Raw genomic sequence first — 27,877 nt, 5'->3', positions numbered from 1 at the left:
AAAATAAAGGTTTAAATGATATTAGTTTTTTTGAGTTATTATGTGCTATATTTTAATATTTTAGATGAAGAAACAAATAAACACAAGGGTTGAGAGGATGAGGATTTGAGTTTAAAATTTTGATGAAAGTATATTAAATTTTTTTAATTACTAGTTTTTGTTGTTTTTGTTCAACTAACTTTTATTTTAACAAAAAATTGAAAGTTAGTGCAGATTTGAAATAAATTGTTTTAAAGTTTTAGATCTATTGTCTTGACATTATATATTACTCCTCATACATCATTGAAAGATATATGTCTTGGAAAGGAATCTTACTGCTCCAAGTAATTTATTCATATTAGTGGACGAAAACCTACTGCATTGATAACCTTGTAGAGAAGTAGTCGTTGCAGTATGCTTTTTTGTTTCACGACGTAGAAGCTCGGTGCGCTATTCGGGTTTTGACCTGGTGTAAACTTGAATACTCGTTGGTATTGATTAGACTTTTTGAGACTTAGTGGAGGGGGGTTTTAAATACTTCTTAACATATTGTGTTACGTGCCTGGATCTTATGTCTTTGGTGAGGTCTTGTTCGAGACTCTTGGTGGCACCAGATTAGTTCAATTCCGGGTTGGCTCACTCAAAGAGTATTTTTAGATAAAGTACACTGTCTGTTCCTCACGCTATCTTGTTTTCGGCTGGATAGATTGGTGAAATTCTTAGTCTAATACCAATCTTAATCTTACTCTGATATTTCCTAGTCTCAATAGATTTAGTGTATACTGGTATTTGCGAGATATGATATCAGGAACTTTTTTGGAGAAAAGCAACTGCTTGCTAAGTTCAATAAATTCTGTTCAGGCTGAGACTATAAATAGTTTCAGCCTTACAAATTATTGTAAGTGTTAGTTATGGATCAAGATTTGTCAATAAGAATTACTTTATAGAGATAATTTTATCAATAATGTAATTGGATAATTGGATATAAAGTTTAGTTAAACTGGTTCCACAGGGGCACAACAGCTGTTTTTCTTTGAAAACTGAACAGCTTAAAAATGGGTCATTTCTGTTGTAGTTGAATGATGTTGATAGTTACCTCGAGAGAAATAGCTGCTCGTGATCTGTGCTTGAGAGGGATGAACTCCGAGTAGATGGTTAGTCTGAACAGAACACAATATTCTAATTGTCATTCACTGTGCATGTGGAGACACTTTGCACTATGAGCGTCTACTGTTTACTATCCCCTTATAGTACCCTGTAAAGTTATACGATCCCTATAAAAAGTGTATTCAACAATTAAACAGAATCGAATGGTTGACTTGTAATGGATTGCCTTCTTTATTAGCAAAAACGAGAGGGATGGTAAACAATGAGATGCTACACAAGAATGTGTTCTCTATTTTCTCTATTTCAACAACTCACGCTTGTGGAGCTCCAGCTACTCCCACTCCGGTGAGGCCTCGGAGGATGAGGATCCAGTGGTAGCCAGGACTGAGGGATGCCAGAGTGCCAAAGTAGAGGGTCACAGAGGAGGAGACCAGCAGACTCTGAACAGGCGGGTTCTTCTTATGCTAACATTTAACAATTTAGTGATCGCATCAAAATCAGCAGATTCTCTGCTTATAAACACAATTATTGATTTTATTAGCATTTTGCATTCTAAAGACGATATCCAGTGAAAACGTAACCAGCACAATCGCCCATTTGTTCAGAAATGAAAATGAGTGTAAGAAGAAACTAACGAATTTGCGTCCATGTTTGTCGGCCACTTTTCCCCAGAATGTGGACCCAATCAGCATGCCCATGAACACTGTCTAAACACACTCTGTGCAATTAGTTACACATAGATAAATTGATCAATCAAACTATAAGTTATCCCGCAGATATAACTTATCTCTATTTGGTAGAGGTTGAATGAGTTGCTTATAAGTTTATCTTGCAACAGACAAAGATTATTTTGCAACCTTTACCTTCCTTCTATGCCTTATTGCCATGAGACCTAAAGGGGGGGTTGAAGTGAAGTGAAGTGTGAAGTGTACTTACAACAGTGATGGCTGCCTCTTGGAATGCAGTCAACCTCCATTCACACCTGAGAGTAGAAGAGAGCACAGCCAGCAGCATCACTTCCATCGAGTCCACCACCCACGCCAAACCCAGCAGGCCAGTCAGCATCAACTGGAAGCCACCGAAGCCCAGCTGGTCCACTGCATGATCCACGGTGAAGGAGCCTATGGAGTCCACAGATGAGAGACAAGTGAACACAACACTACTTACATCCTATTTTAGCATTAACATATCATTTGTTTCAACATGAACACACCAATCGGACGCAACCACTTCAAAATGAACCATTGTGAAACAGCCTTTGTCAGCTATTTAAAAACACTTGTCAAAAATATCTCAAATTCAAAAACGAGCAGCTAGAAAAAAAAATTATCTATCAGAATAAATTGCCCAACTCCAACCAAAAATAGTACAAATATGACAGTAGCCCCTGTAAAAGCAAGTATACAAGATGGGTCTCACAATTTATGAGAAGTATCTCAAAAACACAAGTATACGATCGCTCGCACTCTTTGCCAATATTTAAATTTCAAAAAGTTTTTCTAGGGACCCATCTAAATTAGGGGCCAACTTATTGTGGCCACATCCCTTAGGGGCCAAATTATTGTACTTGTACCCCAAAATTAATTACAATCAACGTGTTTAAACTCAACAATTATATCAAATAAAAGCCGGATTTTACCAAATTGGATAGTTAAAATAGGTTGCATCAGAAGTTGAAGAAACCGTTTTTTTGTTGTCAGTTATTTTTTGTTCTATTGAACTTTTTTGAGACGTAGAAGGTGGAAGCTCTGACGGCTCAGAAGTTGTCAGCGATCCAAGTTTAAAAATTAATAAGAGCTCTGTTAGAAAACAAGCGGGAAAAACCACTCGGTGCAGTGACCACTCGGTGCAATTAGCTTGTTTTCTAACAGAGCTCTTATTAATTTTTTTCTACCTAGCGCACTTCCCAATAAAAGTTGGACATAGTGTATTCACTGACAACTTCTGATCCAGCAGAGCTTCCACTTGGGGAAGCCAGAAAATATGGATGATAGATTATGCACCTAGCAGTGGTACGTGAGCTAAAACTGCTTGATCCACCAAGCCCACCCTTCTTGAACGTAAGACGATCAACCAAGTATAACTGAAAAACTACCTATATCAGTCACTTTTTATTTGAGCTCAATATTCATACCCCAGCCTAATATAACCATTGTATCTTAAAAAATATATCTTGCGTTCTTTTGTTAGTAGTATTGTATCATGTCCCGCGTCCTAAGGGGGTCCGACCTACTTAGAATCATGCTAAGCTTAGCTTAACAACAAGGACACAATGCATAATTCTTTCTAACTCCAAACTCTAGAGTCCTAAGTATTGGTCCTAGTTAATTGAAAAAACTAAATTAATTGTTGTTTTTCTTTCAGACAAATGAACTTTTGACCTGCCTGAAATTTTTTGGTGAAATTGAAATGCAATGTTATGGTATCGTCAAAATTTGCCGGCAGTTTTGGCAGCGTAGCTTAACTGTTGGCAGCAGCAAACTATTTCTTGAACATCTGCTTTGTTTTATGGTGGAAAGGAAGTATTTTGAAAACACTCTACAGAGGCGAGGGCCCCTGTAAAAGCAGGTATGCAAGATGGGTCTCACAATTTATGAGAAGTATTTCAAAACTATCTATGAGAAAAAACTGCCGAACCCCAACCAAAAATAGTACAAATATGACAGTAGCCCCTGTAAAAGCAGGTATGCAAGATGGGTCTCACAATTTATGAGAAGTATTTCAAAACTATCTATGAGAAAAAACTGCCCAACCCCAACCAAAAATAGTACAAATATGACAGTAGCCCCTGTAAAAGCAGGTATGCATGATGGGTCTCACAATTTATGAGAAGTATTTCAAAACTATCTATGAGAAAAAACTGCCGAACCCCAACCAAAAACAGTACAAATATGACAGTAGCCCCTGTAAAAGCAGGTATGCAAGATGGGTCTCACAATTTATGAGAAGTATTTCAAAACTATCTATGAGAAAAAACTGCCCAACCGCACCAAAAATAGTACAAATATGACAGTAGCCCCTGTAAAAGCAGGTATGCAAGATGGGTCTCACAATTTATGAGAAGTATTTCAAAACTATCTATGTGAAAAAACTGCCCAACTCCAACCAAAAATAGTACAAATATGACAGTAGCCCCTGTAAAAGCAAGTATGCAAGATGGGTCTCACAATTTATGAGAAGTATTTCAAAACTATCTATGAGAAAAAACTGCCCAACCCCAACCAAAAATAGTACAAATATGACAGTAGCCCCTGTAAAAACAGGTATGCAAGATAGGTCTCACAATTTATGAGAAGTATTTCAAAACTATCTATGAGAAAAAACTGCCCAACCCCAACCAAAAACAGTACAAATATGACAGTAGCCCCTGTAAAAGCAGGTATGCAAGATGGGTCTCACAATTTATGAGAAGTATTTCAAAACTATCTATGAGAAAAAACTGCCCAACCCCAACCAAAAGTAGTACAAATATGACAGTAGCCCCTGTAAAAGCAGATATGCAAGATGGGTCTCACAATTTATGAGAAGTATTTCAAAACTATCTATGAGAAAAAACTGCCCAACCCCAACCAAAAATAGTACAAATATGACAGTAGCCCCTGTAAAAGCAGGTATGCAAGATGGGTCTCACAGTTTATGAGAAGTATTTCAAAACTATCTATGAGAAAAAACTGCCCAACCCCAACCAAAAATAGTACAAATATGACAGTAGCCCCTGTAAAAGCAGGTATGCAAGATGGGTCTCACAATTTATGAGAAGTATTTCAAAACTATCTATGAGAAAAAACTGCCGAACCCCAACCAAAAATAGTACAAATATGACAGTAGCCCCTGTAAAAGCAGGTATGCAAGATGGGTCTCACAATTTATGAGAAGTATTTCAAAACTATCTATGAGAAAAAACTGCCCAACCCCAACCAAAAATAGTACAAATATGACAGTAGCCCCTGTAAAAGCAGGCATGCAAGATGGGTCTCACAATTTATGAGAAGTATTTCAAAACTATCTATGAGAAAAAACTGCCCAACCCCAACCAAAAATAGTACAAATATGACAGTAGCCCCTGTAAAAGCAGGTATGCAAGATGGGTCTCACAATTTATGAGAAGTTTTTCAAAAACAAAAGTATACGATCGCTCGCACTGTTTGCGATTAATTAAATTTCAAAAAGTTTTTCTAGGGACCCATCTAAATTTTAGGGGCCAAATTATTATACTTGTACCCCAAAAATAGTTACAATCAACGTGTCTAAACTCAACAATTATATCAAATAAAAGCCGGATTTTACCAAATTGGATAGTTAAAATAGGTTGCATCAGAAATTGAAGAAACCGTTTTTTTGTTGTCAGTTATTTTTTGTTCTATTGAACTTTTTTGAGATGTAGAAGGTGGAAGCTCTGATGGATCAGAAGTTGTCAGCGGTCAAAGTTTAAAAATTAATAAGAGCTCTGTTAGAAAAAAAGCGGGAAAAAACCAAAAGTTTGGAGGCGGACTGAAGTTCCCACTCTGTGTAATTAGCTTGTTTTCTAACAGAGCTCTTATTAATTTTTTTCTACCTAGCGCACTTCCCAATAAAAGTTGGAAAGTGTACTCGCTGACAATTTCTGATCCAGCAGAGCTTCCAATCGAGGGAAGCCAGAAATTATGGATGATAGATTATGCACCTAGCAGTGGTACGCGAGCTCTGACTGCTTGATCCTCCAAAACCAACCCTTCTTGAACGTAAGACGATCAACCAAGTATAAGTGAAAAACGTACTAAATCAGTCACTTTTTAATTGAGCTCATTATTCATACCCTTGCCTAATATAACCCTTGGATCTTAAAAAAGTATCTTGCGTTCTTTTGTTAGTAGTATTGTATCATGTCCCGCGTCCTAAGGGGGTCCTTCCTAAGGGGGAGGAGATTGGGTCCTCACGTAAAGCAAAGTCCTGGGAAGTGAGTGCCTAATTATTTGAAGGACCTTCATCCGAGGATTTGATAAGCGGACAAAATTTTCCACCCGAAGAGCAGAAGACCTACTTGGAATCATGCTAATCTTAGCTTAACAACAAGGACACGATGCATAATTCTTTCTAACTCCAAACTCTAGAGTCCTAACTATTGGTCCTGGCTAAATAAAAAAACCAAATTGATTGGTGTTTTTCTTTCGGACAAATGAACTTTTAACCAACCTGAAATTGTTTAGTGAAATTGAAATGGAAGTTTTTGGTATTGTCAAAACTCGCCGGCAGTTTTGGCAGCGTAGCTTAACTGTTGGCCGCAGTAAACTATTTCATCAACTTGTGCTATGTTTTATGGTGAAAAGAAAGTTTTTTGAAAACACTCTCCAAAGGCAAGGGCCGTTTCTGAGCAAAATTATAGCGAAAGGTATACTTCTCAAACTTTGAAATAAGAAAAATGAAGTTGAAGGGAACTTGAAGTACTAATGATTTTGATAATGAACACTTACAACTAATTTAAAAGTTCAAAGCCTGAGACGAACGCAATGTTTTGTTTTTCGAGAGGAGAAAGGAAGTTTCGATGGGGAAAAGGAGAGGGAAAAGGAAAAGTGGAAGGGAAGATGGGGATAATTCGCAAAGCTTTCATAAAAATATTGATGCATGTTTATAAAAAAAGTTTTTCTGGTGGTTTTTTTGATGATTTACCGCCGGAATCTAGACAAGCTTAAAAGTACCTGATAGCTACCTTCAATGTACTTTGGCTTGAGCTTTTGCAGGTTGGAGAGGTGATGGAAAATAACAGTGATATTGAGCAAAACCGAGTTACTCCATTTGATTTAGAAATATTTAACAAAATTTATGCATCCTTAAAACAGACTCATTCTGACAATTCTAACCGAAGAAACTGCTTTCTAACTAATTGTTTTTTGTTAATTCTAAATTGCGTAATTACGACGCTTTGATTGAGTTCAAACCTTATGGCAGCTCGGTTGAAATCAAGAAATCTTCCTTGAACAAATACTTGAATGACGATTGCACGCAATTTTGCACGATACGGCCGGTTTGAAACGTGAATTTATCAAGAAAGTTTAATGAGCCCTGGATCTATAACAACCGCTTTGCAGGAAGTTTGAGCCTAATAGTTTTCTGTGTTTTCAATAAGTTGAAAAAACCAAGTCTATCATTAATTTTCTTGAGCTGCACAATAGTATGCAGTTACATATTGAAACTATTGATCTCCAAAAAACTTATGCCTACTTTTGCTAGATAATTATTTGGAATTTTGAGACCTATCAGCATACTTTCACCAGCATCCTTGACAACAATATCACGATTTAGATAGCGCTGAGTCGAAGCGTTCAAACACGTAATGATTTCTTATTTGCTTGCGTGTTTGCAGACTTATAACTGCTTACTAGTTTACTCACTAATTACTCACTCAATTTTTTTACTTATTGTAGTTTGCTGACTTACTTGATTAACTAATTTTACTTTCTAGATTACCTTTCGAACCTTACTGAAACTATATTTTTTTTCTGAAATTTCAATTACTTATGATTCATCCTTGAATCACTTTACCTTACTCTGCATTTTAAATTTACTTTCTTGCTTTATTTTACTTTTTTAACCTACTGTATTTTAATTCACTTACTTTAATTTTCAATTATTAACAAACACACACACAAACTAACCTCCATACTAGCAGACAAATCAACATGCTTGCTTTTACTTTCCTTTACCTGACTTTAGTTTTCTACTTCGCCTAATTTACTTATACTATACTTTACCTTAAATTTTTTTTGTAACTTTGCTTTGTTAATTAATTACATTTAACTTACTTATTTACTCTCTATTTAAATTTTTTACCTTATTTCAATTTACTATCTCTACTTTACTTTACCTCCATTCACTTTACTTTTGTTTACTTTATCGAATTACAAACCAAGTTATTTACTTAGTTACTTACCTAATTAATCACTTGCTTACTTAGTTAAATAATTAATCATTTACTCACTTACTTGCTTGCTTGCTTGTTTACTTACCTGCTTACTCACTTACTTACTTACCTACTTAATTAGGAAATAACTTTTAACTTATTTACTTAGTTGCTTTCTTACTTACTTACTTACTTATTTACTTACTTACTTGCTTACTCACATACTTATCAATTTTCTTTTTTTTTAAGTACTACCATATTTAGTTACTTAGTTACTCCCATATTTAAATACATTCATTCTCACATATATACATTCAATTATACACACATACATCCTTTCATGCCGACAAAAAATACATGCTAAATTTACTTTTTTAATTTTACTGTTACCTTGCGTGTTTTCAATTATTAACAAACACACACACAAACTAACCTCCATACTAGCAGACAAGTAATTTAGACTATTTTGCTTCACTTTCAATTTGTGTTTATTTAGTTACTCACATTTTCTTTTTGAACTTCTTTGAATTACTTTACTAAAGCTTCTTCGTTTACTTTGATTTTATTTTATACTTATTTACTCTTAATTATCTACCTAATTTTAGTTTACTTTATTTCATTTTACATTACTTAGGGTTAGGGTTAGGTTATTATTAGTCTGTGTGTTAACTTTATAAATTATGTGGTTGATTTATTTCGAATTTACAATTACCACACGGTAAAGAAGCCAAAAAACAATTGAGCAGAAACCCCAGATGACGAAAAAAATTTCAAAATGCTTAAAAAAATTTGCAGTCCTCTTTTCCCTCATAACACACCCGCACACAATTTTTTTTTGGTCATCACAAGGCAAAATGAGGCCACTGAGTCGATTAAAAAACCAAAACCAAATAAGCAGAAAAAAAAGAAGAATTTTATAAAATGAAATTTTAAAAAATCGAAATTGCGAACTTACAACAAACGTAAAAATCAAATTTTGAATTGACCGGATTTTTAAAATACTGAAACACGAAAAGCAGTAATAAAGGAATTAGCTTACAACAACAAAAAAGAGATTTTTAGATGTTGCAACTAAACCAACAAAGCATAAACAGACAAAATTAGGCCGATATTTTATTTGAAACAAAAAATTTCCTTATAAAAAAGAGTAACAAAAATACAAGTTTCACAAAAAAATCAAATTGATCAACAGATCAACAATCTTACTTTAAAACGTGCAAATATTTTTGTGAGCATTGAAACTCGCATCTGAATAATTTGAGGAAAAATTGATTATATTGGAGTTTTTTTTATCAATAAAAATAAAACAACTATCGATTATGATTGATTTGCAATGGATTATAATGCTTTATATAATATTAGCAATAGAATCAATTTTGATTGATTATAATTGATTATTTTTCATTTTAAAGACACTGACAACAAAACTTGAATTTACTTGTTTTTAATCTATGAAACTCAAATGCGTGGACCCACACAAGAGTCAAATAGGTCATAACTGATTTTTTTGTTTCTAACATTCTAACAAGAAAACAATTATCTTTAGAAAGACAAAATGTTTTATCATGATTTTATATCAATCAAAGGCGAATCACGACAGTCCAACCCAAAACTTTTTGAAAAGAGTCAGTGGAAAAAGCAAACATTTGAAAAGTTTTATAGAAACTCAGAGACAAGCTAAGGCCAGTTTTGTCAGATTATTTGTAAAAACTAAGATTTTGCGACTGTGAAATTTTACTTTTGTAAATGCTTAATTTCTTTTATCAGTCTGGTTCTCTCACATTATTTATCTGTCTAAATTAGAGAAACTTCACAAAAACCCAAGCAAATAAAAAAACCGTCGCTGTGGCTAGTATTTTTCAAAAAAATCGTTCACAGATCTGAAAATGTTCAATTCAGCAAAAAAATCAATTCTTCTTGATAAGAAAGAAAAAGATTTCAAAAAAATTAAGAGAGACACTTAAACAAGCTGCAGAGAAAGTTTAAACAACCAATGAAGATACAGTTAGAGTAAAACAAAATATTCTTGATGAATTTATCGATTAAAAAACTCTCTGATCCAATAATTTTTGCAGCCATAAGAGGAAAAATAAAAAGAGGAAAAAATTATGTTACCAGTCATTATGTTGAATATTGGGAGTTATTTTGATATGGTGACTGAGAAAATTTTTAATCTGTTTTGATAATTGTTGTTTCTAAATCTAGAATTATCATAAAAGCTATGATTATAATCAATATTGTACCGGTAATTAGAAGTTGTTTAATCTATTATTAGGGTAGCTTCGATTGCGATTATTTGAATAACTTCGATTGCGTTTGTTTGAAAAAAAATTTTGAGTGGTCATCTTCAGAATATTGTGGTTAGTTTCCTATGAATTGCTTGTTAGTTGGGTTTTCTGTTTTGGAAAATGGGAAATTTTCAGTTCTGTTGGTCTAAGGTTTCCTTTTATCGATAAAAATTACAGATTGTGGTATTGGTTGCGGTGCCAGTTTAATGTAATTGTGTTCTTGTGATTAATTTTTGTCGCATAGAGTGGTCTTGCAATTTGACTTCTTAAAATACTGATAGCGAAAAATCGTAAAATTGAACAACAAAGTTATTTTCAATTGAGTGTGTTTCCAACTGTTATTTCCGATTGAGTGTTTTTGCTTGTTAGTTGGTTGTTTTTAGTTATTGGTCTGTTTTTTTTAGTAATCCATATGTGAATATTGATTGTAATGTTGTTGGTGGAAATGTGGATTTTTTATAATGTGGTGTTGTAAGTGTTGTATGAAGAGAAGTTCTTTGTTGTGTTCTTATAGGTAATGTTTCAACTATTTCTCCATTTATGAAGTGTGATGGAGTTTGAATATCTTGTTGTATAAGGTTTATATTATCGTTGAGGGTTTCTTGTATATTGCTGAACGTTGAATTTAAACTATTGTTACTTGTCCTATGAGTAAATATTGCGTTATAATTTAAGGGTTTAGTGTTAGCTGTGAGTGGATTTATTCTTAGAAACTCTCTTTGTACGGAAATAGTTGCAATTTGCTGCGCTTAAAAATCCTTTGAGTTGTTAGAAACAATACATGAGATCATTCAGGCTACCATGAATAATTTTTTTTGTCTGATTATTTTGTTTCATCGTTTTTTTTGTGCCCGAAAATTGTTTTGCTTGCAAAAATAGGTGTAATATGAGTTGAAAACAATCTAGAATGAAACAAGCTAGAATTTTTCGTAGATCATCTTTAACTATTTGTGATCGGTGAGTGTTTTACGAATGAAGTCTAGAAACTATGGAAAAAAAATTAGTTTTGCGTCTTACTATTGCGTGTCGAGATAATTGCGGCGGTGATACTTAAAATGTTTCATTTGTTTCTAATTTTGAGACATAACTATTAATGATGGCAAAGACATCATTTGTGAAAATTGAGTTTACTCTTTTTGAGTTTTGATATGGACTACTTTTGATATTTTCTGTAAAAACTTTTGTGAAATCTAATTCTATATCATCTGTTTGTATTCGGTGTGGTGGTTGATTTGATGATTGCGGTGACCGAATTTCAATCGTATATAAGCCATAATGTGAAGTCATATTACTGATACCTGGCAGGTAGTGGTCAAGTGTATTTTTTAGTTTTTCTTTGATTCTTGTTTATATGGATTATTTCCTTTTTCAAATGAATTTAGGATTTGATTGTGGCAAAGTTGTACTTGTCCTCTAGCGTGATCGCTTTGTGGAGTAATGACAAAGGGAAGGATAGAATCATCGTCGAAACTAATATCGTTTTGAATCGTTTTTCGTGCGGAATTACGGTTAGTGTTTAGCTTTCAATATGTCTTATTCATCAAATGATTCCAATTCTAAAGTCTTACTGGTTTGCGAAGATATGAATTTTTTATTCTGCTATTATAGATGATGCTGTTGTGGATTATCATTTCGAAAAATATTTTTGATTTTCTACTGTTTTGTTTTTTAGTTGTTTCTTGGCTCTTGAGGTTCTGAATTAAAATAAACATTCTGGTATATTTTGAATTCAATTGGTGTTTCGTGTTCAGGTTCTAATGTAAGCATGTAAATAACTATTGTGTTTTGTGTTTCACTTTTGCCATCTGCGCTTTCACAGTGTATATGGTTTAGTTGCAATTCTGAAGTTTCCTAATTGTCAAAACCTGCAGGTCCTGGGCTTGTTTCATTTGTTGATTGTACTTGGTTGATTCGTCTTTGATGTATTGATGCACTACTTCTGTGGTTTACCTTTTGTTGATTTGAATATTGGGAGTTATTTCGATATGGTGACTGAAAATAATTTTTAATCTGTTTTGATAGTTGTTGTTTCTAAATCTAGAAATATCATAAAAGCTATGATTATAATCAATTTTGTACTGGTAATTAGAATAATTGTAGTTGTGTAATCTATTATTAGGGTAGCTTCGATTGCGATTTTTTGAATAACTTCAATTGCGTTTGTTTGAAAAAATTTTGAGTGGTCATCTTCAGAATGTTGTGGTTAGTTTCCTATGAATTGCTTGTTAGTTGGGTTTTCTGTTTTGAAAAATGGGAAATTTTCAGTTCTGTTGGTCTAAGGTTTCCTTTTATCGATAAAAATTACAGGTTGAGGTATTGGTTGCGGTGCCAGTTTAGTGTAATTGTGTTCTTGTGATTAATTTTTGTCGCATAGAGTGGTCTTGCAATTTGACTTCTTAAAATACTGATAACGAAAAATCGTAAATTTGAAATGCAAAGTTATTTTCAATTGAGTGTGTTTCCAACTGTTATTTCCGATTGAGTGTTTTTGCTTGTTAGTTGGTTGTTTTTAGTTATTGGTCTGTTTGTTTTAGTAATCCACATGTGGATGTTGATTATAATGCTGTTGTTGGAGAGGATTATAATTTTTATAGGTGGTGTTATAAGTGTTGGATGAATAGAAGTTTTTTGTTGTGTTCTTATCGGTAAGGTTTCAACTATTTCTTTGTTTACAGAGTGTGATGGAGTTTGAATATCTTGTTTTATAAGGTTCAGATTGTCGTTGAGGGTTTCTTGTATCTTGTTGAACGTTGAATTTAAACTATTGTTACTTGTCCTATGAGTAAATATTGCGTTATAATTTAAGGGTTTAGCGTTAGTTGTGAGTGGATTTATTCTTAGAAAATCACTTTGTACGGAAATAGTTGCAATTTGCTGCGCTTAAAAATCCTTTGAGTTGTTAAAAACAATACATGAGATCATTCAGGGTACCATAAATAATCTGTTTTGTCTGCTAATTTTGTTGCAGCGTTTGTTTGTGGTCCGAAATTTTTTTGGCTTGCACTTTTAACTATTTATGATCGGCGAGTGCTTTACGAATGAATTCTAGGAATTGTGAAAAAAATTAGTTTCGCGTCTTACTTTTGCGTGTCGAGATAATTGCGGCGGTGATACTTAAAATGTTTTATTTGTTGCTAATTTTGAGACATAACTATTAATGATGGCAAAAACATCATTTGTGAAAATTGAATTTACTCTTTATGAGTTTTGATATGGATTACTTTTGATATATTCCGTAAAAACTTTTGTGAAATCTACTTCTATATCATCTGTTTATATTCGGTGTGGTGGTTGATTTGATGATTGCGGTGACCAAATTTCAATCGTATATAAGCCGTAAGGTGAAGTAGTCATATTACTGATTGCTGGCAGGTAGTGGTCAAGTGTTTTTTTAAAGTTTTTTCTTTGAACCTGTATATGTGGACTATTTCCTTTTTCAAATAAATTTACGATTAGATTGTGGCAAAATTGTACTTGTCCTCTAGCGGGATCGCTTTGTGGATTAACAACAAAGGGAAGGATAGAATCATCGTCGAAATTAATATCGGTTTGAATAATTTTTTGTGCGGAATTACGGTTAGAGTGTAACTTTCAATATGGCTTATTCATTAATTGATTCCAATTGTAAACTCTTACTGGTTTGCGAAGATATGAATTTTTTATTCTGCGTTTACCTTTTATAGATGACGCTGTTGTGGATTATCATTCCTAAAAATATTTTTGATTTTCAACTGGTTTATTTTTGTTGTGGGTTGGATCTCGAAGGATTTGATTTTTTTGTACTTTTGTTGAGTCAGATTCCGAAAATTTTTGCTTAAGGATCTGTTTTTGTTTTGTGATGATTGTGCCTTCTTTTTGTTTGTTTTTTTTTTCGTTCTGATGTATCTTATCTTTTGTTTATTCGGTGTAATTAAAATTTCATATCTTTCTTCCTTAATTGGACAATTACGAAAATGATTTTTTTTGTTTCCTAGATTATCTCTTGACAGAAGTGTTAGAGTGATGGTAACAAAATCCAAGGTTAGGTTTTTATGTACTAAACTGCTAGTCATTTCATTTATTGTGAATTTATTTTAATCCTGGTAGATAGATTCTTAAGCATATTTGGTTTGGAACAGGAGTATATCAGTCGTTAGATTGATTTAATACTTTCTCGAGTGGTGAAGTTCTATAAGAAACTTATTCTTTCTTAGGTTGTGATTTGTGATCAAGGGTTAGAGAATAGTAAATCAATCCACAAGGTGCAGGTATAATTAGAACACAATTAGAACGTTAGATACTATTTTAAGTTTTACCAGTTTTAAGATATAATTTAGCCTGGGTCGATTAAAAGGAGGGGTTGAAGTGAAGGATGAGTAATCGAAGTTCTTCATTGTATTTCCTAATTAAAATGGTTAGTTAATTGAAAAATTTCAGTTAGTCCTGATCGTTTAAAAAGGCTGAAGAGTGAATCAATCTTTGACGTCGTTTGACACTTGAATTAAGAGGTGCGGAGAACAAAATTGTTTGAACTGATCCCAGGAAAGCCTTGATGATCAAGTGTTTCAAAATGATTTTAAAAAAAAAATATTTTAAAAATTGAAGGTTTAGGGATAGCCTTAATGATCTGGTTGAAATAAAATTTAAGTTGTTTAAAAACAAGGATAGGCCTTGACAAGATTTAAAACAAATGTTAACGTTTAAGAAAAGGTTAAATTTTTCAGAAAAGATTTGTTTAAAAATAAAGATTTAAATGATATTAGTTTTTTTGAGTGATTATGAGCTATAATTTTATATTTTAGATGAAGAATCAAATAAGCACAAGGGGTGAGAGGATGAGGATTTTCAGTTTAAAATTTTGATGAAACTAATTTAAATTTTTATAATTACTAGTTTTTGTAGTTTTTGTTCAATTAACTTTTAAATTAATAAAAAATTGAAAGTTAGTGAAGATTTGAAATAAATTGTTTTAAAGTTTTAGATCTATTGTCATTACATTATTTATTATTCCTCATACATCAATGAAAGATATATGTCTTGGAAAGGAATCTTAGTGCTCCAAGTAATTTATTTCATATTAGTGAACGAAAACCTACTGCATTGATAATCTTGAAAAGAAGTAGTCGTTGCAGTATGCTTTTTGGTTTCGCGACGTAGAAGCTCGTTTCGCTATTCGGGTTTTGACCTGGTGTAAGTTTGAATACTCGTTGGTATTGATTAGACTTATTGAGACGTGGAGGGGCGTTTTCAAAACTTCGGAACAATTTGTGTTACGTGTCTGGATTTTATATCTTATGTCTATTTGGAATTTGCTAAATGAAAATTTGGTGAGGTTTTCTTCGAGATTCTTGGTCGCACCGGATGAGTTCAATTCCGGAGTGGCTCACTCATAGAGTAATTTCAGATAAGGTACGCTGCCTGTTCGTCACGCTACCTTATTTTCGGCCGGATAGAATCCTGAAACTTCGTAGTCTAATATCGATCTTAATCTTAATCTTATATCTCCTAGTCTCAAAAGATCTAGTGTATACTGGTATTTGCGAGATAAGATATCAAGCACTGTTCTTGAGAAGAGCAGCTGCTTGCTAAGTTAAATTAATTCTGTTCTGGCTGAAACTACAAATATATTCAGCCTTACAAATTATTGTAAGTGTTAGTTATGGATCAAGATTGGTCAGTAAGAAATAGTATATAGAGATTATTTTTTCAATAATATAATCGGATATAAATACTATTTAAACTGGTTCCACAGGGGTACAACAGCTGTTTTTCTTTGAAAACTGAACAGCTTAAAAATGGGTCATTTCTTTTGTAGTGGAATGATGTTGATAGTTACCTCGAGACAAATAACTGCTCGTGATCTGTGCTTGAGAGGGATGAACTCCGAGTAGATGGTTATTCTGAACAGAACCTAATTTTCTAATTGTCATTCAGTGTGCATGTGGAGACACTTTGCACTATGAGCGTCTATTGTTTACTATCCCCTTATAGTACCCTGTAAAGTTATACCCGATCCCTATAAAAAACTTATTCACAACGATTAAACAGAAGCGAATGGTTGACTTGTAATGGATTGCCTTCTTTATTAGCAAAAGGGAGAGGGATGGTAAACAATGAGATGCTACACAAGAATGTGTTCTCTATTTTCTCTATTTCAACAACTCACGCTTGTGGAGCTCCAGCTACTCCCGCTCCGGTGAGGCCTCGGAGGATGAGGATCCAGTGGTAGCCAGGACTGAGGGATGCCAGAGTGCCAAAGTAGAGGGTGACAGAGGAGGAGAGCAGCAGACTCTGAACAGGCGGGTTCTTCTTATGCTAACATTTAACAATTTAGTGATCGCATCAAAATCAGCAGATTCTCTGCTTATAAACACAATTATTGATTTTATTAGCATTTTGCATTCTAAAGACGATATCCAGTGAAAACGTAACCAGCACAATCGCCCATTTGTTCAGAAATGAAAATGAGTGTAAGAAGAAACTAACGAATTTGCGTCCATATTTGTCGGCCACTTTTCCCCAGAATGTGGACCCAATCAGCATGCCCATGAACACTGTCTAAACACACTCTGTGCAATTAGTTACACATAGATAAATTGATCAATCAAACTATAAGTTATCCCGCAGATATAACTTATCTCTATTTGGTAGAGGTTGAATGAGTTGCTTATAAGTTTATCTTGCAACAGACAAAGATTATTTTGCAACCTTTACCTTCCTTCTATGCCTTATTGCCATGAGACCTAAAGGGGGGGGGGGGGGGGTTGAAGTGAAGTGAAGTGTGAAGTGTACTTACAACAGTGATGGCTGCCTCTTGGAATGCAGTCAACCTCCATTCACACCTGAGAGTAGAAGAGAGCACAGCCAGCAGCATCACTTCCATCGAGTCCACCACCCACGCCAAACCCAGCAGGCCAGTCAGCATCAGCTGGAAGCCACCGAAGCCCAGCTGGTCCACTGCATGGTCCACGGTGAAGGAGCCTATGGAGTCCACAGATGAGAGACAAGTGAACACAACACTACTTACATCCTATTTTAGCATTAACATATCATTTGTTTCAACATGAACACACCAATCGGACGCAACCACTTCAAAATGAACCATTGTGAAACAGCCATTGTCAGCTATTTAAAAACACTTGTCAAAAATATCTCAAATTCAAAAACGAGCAGCTAGAAAAAAAAAATTATCTATCAGAATAAATTGCCCAACTCCAACCAAAAATAGTACAAATATGACAGTAGCCCCTGTAAAAGCAAGTATGCAAGATGGGTCTCACAATTTATGAGAAGTATCTCAAAAACACAAGTATACGATCGCTCGCACTCTTTGCCAATATTTAAATTTCAAAAAGTTTTTCTAGGGACCCATCTAAATTAGGGGCCAACTTATTGTGGCCACATCCCTTAGGGGCCAAATTATTGTACTTGTACCCCAAAATTAATTACAATCAACGTGTTTAAACTCAACAATTATATCAAATAAAAGCCGGATTTTACCAAATTGGATAGTTAAAATAGGTTGTATCAGAAGTTGAAGAAACCGTTTTTTGTTGTCAGTTATTTTTTGTTCTATTGAACTTTTTTGAGACGTAGAAGGTGGAAGCTCTGATGGATCAGAAGTTGTCAGCGATCCAAGTTTAAAAATTAATAAGAGCTCTGTTAGAAAACAAGCGGGAAAAACCACTCGGTGCAATTAGCTTGTTTTCTAACAGAGCTCTTATTAATTTTTTTCTACCTAGCGCACTTCCCAATAAAAGTTGGACACAGTGTATTCACTGACAACTTCTGATCCAGCAGAGCTTCCACTCGGGGAAGCCAGAAAATATGGATGATAGATTATGCACCTAGCAGTGGTACGTGAGCTAAAACTGCTTGATCCACCAAACCCACCCTTCTTGAACGTAAGACGATCAACCAAGTATAACTGAAAAACTACCTATATCAGTCACTTTTTATTTGAGCTCAATATTCATACCCCAGCCTAATATAACCATTGTATCTTAAAAAATATATCTTGCGTTCTTTTGTTAGTAGTATTGTATCATGTCCCGCGTCCTAAGGGGGTCCGACCTACTTAGAATCATGCTAAGCTTAGCTTAACAACAAGGACACAATGCATAATTCTTTCTAACTCCAAACTCTAGAGTCCTAAGTATTGGTCCTAGTTAATTGAAAAAACTAAATTAATTGTTGTTTTTCTTTCAGACAAATGAACTTTTGACCTACCTGAAATTTTTTGGTGAAATTGAAATGCAATGTTATGGTATCGTCAAAATTTGCCGGCAGTTTTGGCAGCGTAGCTTAACTGTTGGCAGCAGCAAACTATTTCTTGAACATCTGCTTTGTTTTATGGTGGAAAGGAAGTATTTTGAAAACACTCTACAGAGGCGAGGGCCGCTTCTGAGCAAAGTTACAGCGAAGGGTAAGTTTCTCAAATTTTGAAATAAGAAAAATGAAGTTGAAGGGAACTTGGTGTACTAATGATTTTGACAATGAACACTTACAACTAATTTAAAAGTTCTCCTGAGACGAACGCTATCTTTTGTTTTCCGAAAGAAGAAAGGAAGTTTTGATGGGAAAAAGAAGAGGAAAAAGGAAAAGGGGAAGTGAAGATGGGGATAATGCGCAAAACTTTTATAAAATATTGATGCATGTTTATAAAAAAAGTTTTTCTGGTGGTTTTTTTGATGATTTACCGCCGGAATCTAGACAAGCTTAAAAGTACCTGAAAGCTACCTTCAATTTTCTTTGACTTGAGTTTTTGCAGGTTGGAGAGTTGTTGGAAAAAAACAGTGATATTGAGCAAAGCCGAGTTACTCCATTTGATTCAGAATTATTTAACGAAATTTATGCATCATTAAAACAGACTCATTTCGATTATACTAACCGAAGAAACTGCTTTCTAACTACTTGTTTTTTTGTTAACTCTAAATTGCGTAACTACGACGCTTTGATTGAGTTTAAACTTTATGGCAGCTCGGTTGAAATCAACAACTCTTCCTTGAACAAATACTTGAACGACGATTGCACGCTTTTTTGCAGGATACGGCCGGATTGAAACGTGAATTTATCAAGAAGGTTTAATGAGCCCTGGATCTATAACAACAGCTTTGCAGGACGTCTGAGCGTAATAGTTTTCTGTGCTTTCATTCAGTTGAAAAAACCAAGTCTATCATTAAATATCTTGAGCTGCACAATATCATGCAGTTACATATTGAAACTATTGATCTCGAAAAAACGTATGCCTACTCTTGCCAGGCAATTATTTGAAATTTTGAGACCTATCAGCATACTTTCACCAGTATTTTGGTAATTCATGTCCTTGACAACGATATCACGGTTTAGATAGCGCTGAGTCGAAGCATTCAAACACGTAATGATAATGATTTCTTGTTTGCCTGCGTGTTTGCAGACTTATAACTGCTTACTAGTTCACTCACTACTTACTCACTCATTTTTTACTTTTTGTAATTTGCTGACTTCCTTGATTACCTAATTTTACTTACTAGGTTACCTTTCGAACCTTACTGAAATTATATTTTTTTCTGAAATTTTTTTTGTTTATGATTCATCCTTGAATCACTTTACCTAACTCTACTTTTTAAATTTACTTTCTTGCTTTTTTTACTTTTTTTAACCTACTATATTTTATCTCACTCATTTTAATTTTTAATTATTAACAAATACACACACAAATTAACCTCCACACTAGCAGACAAACCACAATGCATACTTTTACTTTCTTTTACCTAACTTTAGTTTTCTACTTCGCCTAACTTACTTATACTATACTTTATCTTAAATATTTTTTATAATTTTGCTTTGTTAATTAATTAAATTTAATTTATTTTACATTTAACTTATTTACTCTCTATTTCAAATTTTTACCTTATTTCTTTTTACTTTCTGTACTTTACTTTACCTCCATTTACTTTACTTTTGTTTACTTTACCGAAATACAAACTGAGTTATTTACTTAGTTACTTACCTAATTAATCACTTGCTTACTTAGTTAGTTAATTAATCACTTACTCACTTACTTGCTTGCTTGCTTGCTTACTTACTTACCTGCTTACTCATTTATTTACTTAGCTTTTTAATTACGAACGAACATTTTACTTATTTACTTAATTGCTTACTTACTTACTTACTTGCTTACTCACTTACATACTTATCAATTTTCTTTTTTACTTATTTAAGTACTAACATATTTAGTTACTTACTTACTCCCAGGCTTAAATACATTCATTCTCACATACCTACATTCAATTATACACACACATCCATTCTTTCATGCCGACAAAAAATACATGCTGTTTACTTTTTTTATTTTACTGTGCTTTTTTCTTTACCTAAGCTTACTTTACTTTTTTCAAATTACCTTTGTTTTATTTTACCTTTATTTTATTTACCTGCATTTTTTTACGTACTATTTTACATACCTAGGTATTTTCTTATTTATTTGGGTACTTTGTTTCACGCTACTTTATTCTAGTTTAGAATACGCTTTTTTCATTTCGTTAAACTTTTCATTTGTTTAATTACTCCTTTTTTTCCTACTAAATTTGTTATCTTTACATTACTTCAGCTTCCTTTCTTTAATTTTGTTTTACTTTATACTTACTAACTTTGTTTCTTCCTTGCTCTGCGTACTTTTCCTCAGGTTACTTTATTCTAATTTAATTTAGACTATTTTGCTTCACTTTCAATTTGTGTTTATTTAGTTACTCACATTTTCTTTTTGAACTTCTTTGAATTACTTTACTAAAGCTTCTTCGTTTACTTTGATTTTATTTTATACTTATTTACCCTTACTTATCTACCTAATTTTAGTTTATTTTTTTTTACTTTACTTTACTTAGGGTTAGGGTTAGGTTATTGTTAGTCTGTGTGTTAACTTTATAAATCATGTGGTCGATTTATTTCGAATTTACAATTACCACACGGTAAAGAAGCCAAAAAACAATTGAGCAGAAACCCCAGATCAGGGGCGGATCTAGGATTTTCTCGAGGGGGGGGGGCGGATTTTTAAAAAAAATTCGAAAATTTTGACGACCTTTTTTTTAGGTCGACCAAATTGATTTTTCGAGCTCTCCCAAAGCATTGTTTTGCCCCTAGTTTGGCTAAATTTTCTGCACCGCAGGCAAAGTTTTGAAAAAACAGTCAAAAAAGCCGTTTTTGGGCACTTTTTGAAAAATTTTGACAAAAAAATCGTATTTTTTGGCGCGCGCTCCCCCTCAAAGTTAGTATTTATTGGCGCCTAAGGCGCCTTTAGAAAAATTTTAGGGTCGGTCGGCCAAAAATGGATTTCTGAAAAAGTATCAGAGGGGGGACCCTTTGGGTCGGCAGGGGGTCGAATCCCTGAGGAAGGAGCGTCTGCACCCCCCCCCCCCCCCCAAATCCGCCCCTGCCCCAGATGACGAAAAAAATTCAAAATACTTAAAAAAATTTGCAGTCCTCTTTTCTCTCATAACACACCCGCACACAAAATTTTTTTGGTCATCACAACGCAAAATGAGGCCACTGAGTCGATTAAAAAACCGAAACCAAATAAGCAGAAAAAAGAAAAGAATTTTATAAAATTAAATTTAAAAAATCGAAATTGCAAACTTACAACAAAGGTAAAAATCAAATTTCGAATTGACCGGATTTTTAAAATGATGAAACACCAAAAGCAGTAATAATGGAATTAGCTTACAACAAAAAAGAGATTTTTAGATGTTGCAACTAAACCAACAAAGCATAAACAGACAAAATTAGGCCGATATTTTATTTGAAACAAAAAATTTCCTTATAAAAAAGAGTAACAAGTTTCACAAAAAAATCAAATTGATCAACAGATCAACAATCTTACTTTCAAACGTGCAAATGCTTTTATGAGCGTTGAAACTCACATCTGAATAATTTGAGGAAAAATTGATTATATTGGACTTTTTTGTTTTTATCAAAAAAAATTAAAAATAATCGATTATGATTGATTTGCAATGGATTATAATGCTTTATACAATAAAAGCAATAGAATCAATTTTTGATTGATTATAATTGATTATTTTTCATTTTAAAGTCACTTACAACAAAACTTGAATTTACTTGTTTTTAATCTATGAAACTCAAATGCGTGGACCCACACAAGAGTCAAATAGGTCATAACTGATTTTTTTGTTTCTAACTTTCTAACAAGAAAACAATTATCTTTAGAAAGACAAAATGTTTTATCATGATTTTATATCAATCAAAGGCGAATCACGACAGTCCAACCCAAAACTTTTTGAAAAGAGTCAGTGGAAAAAGCAAACATTTGAAAAGTTTTATAGAAACTCAGAGACAAGCTAAGGCCAGTTTTGTCAGATTATTTAAAAAAACTAAAATTTTGCGACTGTGAAATTTTACTTTTGTAAATGCTTAATTTTTTTATCAGTCTGGTTCTCTCACGTTATTTATCGGTCTAAATTAGAGAAACTTTACAAAAACCCAAGCAAAAAAAACCGTCGCTGTGGCTAGTATCTTTCAAAAAAATCGTTCACAGAGCTGAAAATATTCGATTCAGCAAAAAAATCAATTCTTCTTGATAACAAAAAAAGATTTCAAAAAAAATTAACAGAGACGCTTAAACAAGCTGCAGAGAAATTTTTAACAACCAATGAAGACACATTTAGAGTAAAACAAAATATTCTGGATGAATTTATCAATGAAAAAAAATCTCTGACCCAATTATTGTTTGCAGCCATAAGAGGAAAAATAAAAAAAATGAAAAAAGTATGTTACCAGGCAACAGCGACGAAGTTTTCAAACGTTTTTAATCAAATATTCTAAGTTTTCAGAGCTCAAATTCTCAAAAAACACTCGGTACAGGAACAAAAAAGAACATATTGTTTTCATTTGAGCCATGTTTTCTTGAAACAAAAACTTATTAAAAAATAATTCAGAGTTTATTGATTTTTTCAACGTGTTTTGAAAAACTTATTATCTCGAATTACGTTTCCTAAGTATTGAAAACCTACTATGAAAAGAGGACATATGTTTTTGGTAACTTGGAAAGAAATTACCCAACGAAAACGTTTCGAATAGATTACTTCAGTGCTCAGTGTTAGATCCGCTACTTTTTTTAATTTGTAAACAATTTATTTTCTACTGAGGAAAAAAGTAATGTTTTTTTTTGTGTATACCAATGAGGTGAAAAATTAAGCTCAGTGTCGAATGTTTTCCAACGTCGGAGAAGCATATAAAACAGCTTAATGCAAAAAAAGTTGAAAAAAAACTCACTCTCATTACCAAAATAAGTATGTTTCAAAAACCAAATTAATTGGTGGTCGCTAAATAGCAATCATATCAAAAAATGGAATGGAATTGTTCATTGTGTAAACTCGTAGCAACGAAACTTAAAGCCTGTTATTTTTTACAAAAAAAACTTACTTGACCGTTATCCGTTCCTGTTCAAATTTAAAGACTTATTTTGGTTTTTTTTTTGAATTCATCAATTTTGTTGTTTTGTTTCCTTTTTGTTAGGTTAATTTTCCCTCGACATGGACTTTTTTTTACAAATCTTTTTTGAACTTTTTTCAGTTTCTGATTCATAAATTAGTTCTCCGCTGCTCAGAGACGTCTTAAAACGAACAAGAAGGTGACATCATTTAAATTAAAGATGACGGAAATGAATGTAAATGCTATTTTGTAAAAATCATTAATGTCATGTCAGCCTGAAAACATTTATCGTTATTTTTAGGTTCGGGGGCGGATTTGGGCGAGGGGCGGACGCTTCCTCCCCTCAGGGATAGGATTCGACCCCATTCGGAACTTAAGTGTCCCCCCTTATTACTATTTTGAGAAATCCATTTTTGGCAGACTGAACAAAAAAAGTTTAATGAAACTCTGAATAATAAAGGTTTGATGAAATTCTAATAGAATATCTCAGAACCTAAAAAATGTCTAAAAGCGCCTTTGGCGTATTATATACTAATTTTGACGGGGAGCGCGCGCCTTTTTTTGGATTATTTTTTCAAAAATTGAGAAAACTGTAAAATAGGGTCTTTATAATGAACACAGAGAGCTCAGAAAATCAATTTGGTTAAAAAAAGGTTGACAAAATTTCGAACTTATTTTCAAAATTCTCCTCTCCCTTCGAGGAATTCCTAGATCCGCCCCAACTTAACCATTAAATCAAAAAATGCCAAAATTTGTTACCAGAGACAGATTCTTTGTGTGTGTTGTAGTTCTTCATGGCCTCTCTTATGGATAAATAACTCAAGTAAAGAAAGATAAAACAACTCTGGCTGAACTATTTAATCTGAATGAACTAAATGATCAAGCAGCAGAACTTAAACATTTTGCCAGCCATTGTAATCAAAAGCACGCAACCAGTTACAACTGGCTAGAAAAAAATCAAATTTGTCAAGTTTTTGAAACGCGTTTGCTCACATTATATTACTTATTATAACATATTAGATTACTTATACTTCGCTGCCAATTTTCTGTTCATTAAGTAAAACACATGTAACTTTCTATATGTCTTTTTAAATGAGTTCGGCTACAAGACTTAAAATTTAAGACGAATAATTACCATAGACGAATGATTGAATTATTGGCTTTTTAGGAAGACGCCACCTTTCGATCTCCCAGATTATCCTGAAAAAAAAACCTTGAAAACTTTGTAAGATATGCGCATCACTCCAAAAATCCTTGATACTCCAACATTCTTTAACCGTTTTCAATTTTTTTTAGTTTGGCGACAGTAATTTCTATTCTTGTGCCAATTTAAATTTTTTTAGATAACATGGTCAGCCGGTGGATGAGCAAGTAGCGCAGAATGTTCCGATCACGGTAACTAATGTCAATAAGTTTACCAAAATTCTGCGCTTTTTTGCTAGAAACTCTATTAGAATTTCATCAAACCTTTATTGTTCAGAACAAGTATTGGGAAGGGGAAGTGCGATGTATCTTGATATTTGATTGAGATTTCTTCTATTCGAAATGAGAAAAACTACAAACATGTTGTGCGAGATCGTCCAGTCATATATCACTGTCATATATCTTCCGGACATATATTTACAAGCCATTTAGTTTCATTTAGTGTGAGCCGCATGCATCGAAGCATTTCAAACTAACTCTCCGAGTCAAAAATGCAGACGATTTGATCATTTATAACTTCACTGACGGTTTTTTAAGAAAGCACGTAAACAACAGTTATTAAAAAGCAATCATTAAAAAAATCACAAAAATCATAAAAATCCTATGGGACAGGATGTCAGATTGAAAATTGAGGATATTCAGCTTCTGGACTTTAAGAAATTTTGGGTGATGCTACTACTTTAGACTCGATTCTAAAAGCTTAAAAAACCAATGAGATGAAAAGATACTTGCCAAGAGATTGGTTTGATACTCCCAACAAGCTCAATGAGCAACAACTACCGCTGTACGATTACTTTTACAGCAAATTGATGAACAGCATTCCTCCAATGAAGATTATGCCTATTCTCAGAAGCTGTGCATAACCATGCAGTTGCAATAAATGAAAAAATTTAAAAAACGCCTGATAAGATTTTATCCTACACGGAAGTCAATTAGGATAGATTGAACATCTTTAACCTCTAAATTTGCCAAAGAATATGTAGTAAAATTGCATACGATGCAGTAAACTGGTACATTTTTTCTGGGACTTTTTCAACAACTGACTTTTTTCGAATGCTGCGCTTGAGCTAGCCACTCAAAATGTATTATTTCTAGACCCAGAAAATGTTTAGAATCCTACGCATTGCTCTATCGGCAAGATCGAGCGCCAAAAAACAAAAATCATCTAAATCTTGCCATCTCAAACCTATAACCAATCTTAAAACGTGCAAAATCAATTACTTTTGTTAATACATAGGGTACGGAGCGGATACTTTATAGACTATTTTAACACTGGGATTTTCACGCTTTTGCGCCATTTTCATCCAACAAATACTACTCGGATGTCCTGGGTTGGTTCCAATGTCTCGAGCTTGAAAATTAAGGTGGTTCATGTAATGGAATCAATCATCTGCTGGGGATTGAAGTCCATTTTTGAGAAAAATTTATGAGAAATCCCGCCGGCCTCCTGAAAGCACCTCTCTCTTTGTAGTCTCGTTAACACTTAACAACAATGCGTTCGTTTATTTTGGTTAAGATAGGTAGTTACGTCTCTTTTCTAGTCCAGTGTTGTTAGTCCCCGATGGGATATTTAGGACATGCCACTAGCGTGGGGTAATTGAACGTCGTTTCAACACTGCACTTTTCTGAACTAGTTTCGTGTTTTTTTTTACTATTGTGAGGTCAGTAGCCTCCGTCAAGCTTATCGGTTATTTCTGCAATTTATGTCTGAAATGTCTGATTGCTCTTTTAGTTGACGCCTCTATTTGGTTCCTCAAGTAGATGCGTTCAGTTGATTCCTTCAGTTGACTGCCAGTTTACTCCAGAGTCTTGATCTCCCTCTTCTAGTGGTAGGCGACACTGGCAATATAGACGAGAACGAACGACTTCAGTATGTCGGCTTGATTGATTTCGTGCTCCAAATCAGTGAAGAACTAGTGCTGATTTAAATTATCCAAACAAAATGAACAAAACTTGAGTTTGTAAACACGTTTTTCTCAAAATGGGTTAAGATTAGACAAAAAATGAAGAGAACAGAAGTTGCTTAGAATTTCATCAGAATTATTATGGTGAAATTCTAAGCAACTTCTGTGAAATTCTTAATATCACCATATTCTAAGTATATGGTGAGATTCTTATTATGGTGAAATTCTAGAAGGGTTAAATCTCCAAAAACCTGTATAAGTGAAAAAAAATTTGCTCGATAGTCAAGAAAAGTAATTCTTATTGAATAAAACCCAAAATCTTTGCTTAAAACCAATTATCAACAGTATACTCAAATTTTTGGAGATTTAACCCTTCTAGAACTTTGTTGGGCTGTGTAAGAGGTTTCTTGTGATATATCTTCCTTATCAATTAACAAAGTAGTTCCAGCGTAATTCTTGACTAATTAAAAAAGCCAAAATGACCTATTATTGGGGTAACACTTTGGTTGAGAAATTTGGAGAAAAAAATTGCCTTTTATGAATTCTGATGAAATTCTAAGCAACTACTGTTCTCTCCATTTCTTGTCTAATCTTAAACCATTTTGAGAAAAACGCGTTTGAAAATTCCAGTTTTGTTCATTTTGTCCGGATAATTTTAATCAGCATTTTAAATTGGGTATGTTTCAACCGTCTCAAGCGAAGTCAGGTATGTTCCGCTTCTCACGACCGACAAAAATGTACTCGACCCAAGCAAGATACGTTTTGACCGTTTCGACCGAATTCTAGTATATTTTGACTTTCAATTTCTTATGAGTTTTTGAAAATTGAACGCTATAATTCATCTTTTCGGGTAAAATCTCAGGCTGATTTTGTTTTACCGGAATAAAACAATTAGAGTTTTGAGCAGTTTAACTACCTGGTTTTCAATTCGAGTCGAAAACGTTACAGCGGAAAAACCTGTATCTTTCGACCGTTCCGTGGATATGTTTTGAAGTTGCTCCAAGTATGCTTCGACCGTGCTCGCAGTGTTTTTCAACCGTGATCGACCGAGTTTCGATTTGCCTCGATAGTTATTGCGGCATGCTTTGAAACTTTGCTTGACCCAATCCCGTCTC

The 27,877-nt window shown here is 33.6% G+C and overlaps 2 protein-coding genes across 3 annotated transcripts in view; both read right to left on the bottom strand.

The window, feature by feature from the left end:
* Positions 1–24,633, bottom strand: part of LOC134839538 (synaptic vesicle 2-related protein-like) — an 89,973-nt gene extending 65,340 nt beyond the window's left edge. Inside the window, exons 1-5 of one of the 2 annotated variants that reach the window (XM_063855129.1) lie at positions 24,415–24,633; positions 17,027–17,211; positions 16,717–16,788; positions 16,397–16,521; positions 16,067–16,130 (exon numbers count right to left, since the gene is read on the bottom strand). In XM_063855129.1, coding sequence (XP_063711199.1) covers positions 16,067–16,130; positions 16,397–16,521; positions 16,717–16,788; positions 17,027–17,211; positions 24,415–24,451 — 483 coding nt within the window. In that variant the 5' untranslated portion in view covers positions 24,452–24,633. The remainder of the gene's footprint in view (positions 1–16,066; positions 16,131–16,396; positions 16,522–16,716; positions 16,789–17,026; positions 17,212–24,414) is intronic. The other variant, XM_063855128.1, reaches the window with a different exon arrangement.
* Positions 1–27,877, bottom strand: part of LOC134840728 (uncharacterized) — a 486,809-nt gene that overhangs the window by 424,849 nt on the left and 34,083 nt on the right. The window lies entirely within an intron of this gene.

This window comes from Symsagittifera roscoffensis, chromosome 2 (assembly GCF_963678635.1).
Source record: "Symsagittifera roscoffensis chromosome 2, txSymRosc1.1, whole genome shotgun sequence".
NCBI classification, from domain to species: domain Eukaryota; kingdom Metazoa; phylum Xenacoelomorpha; order Acoela; family Convolutidae; genus Symsagittifera; species Symsagittifera roscoffensis.
The sequence above is the reverse complement of the archived record's forward strand: the minus strand, read 5'-3'. Positions and strand labels throughout refer to the sequence as shown.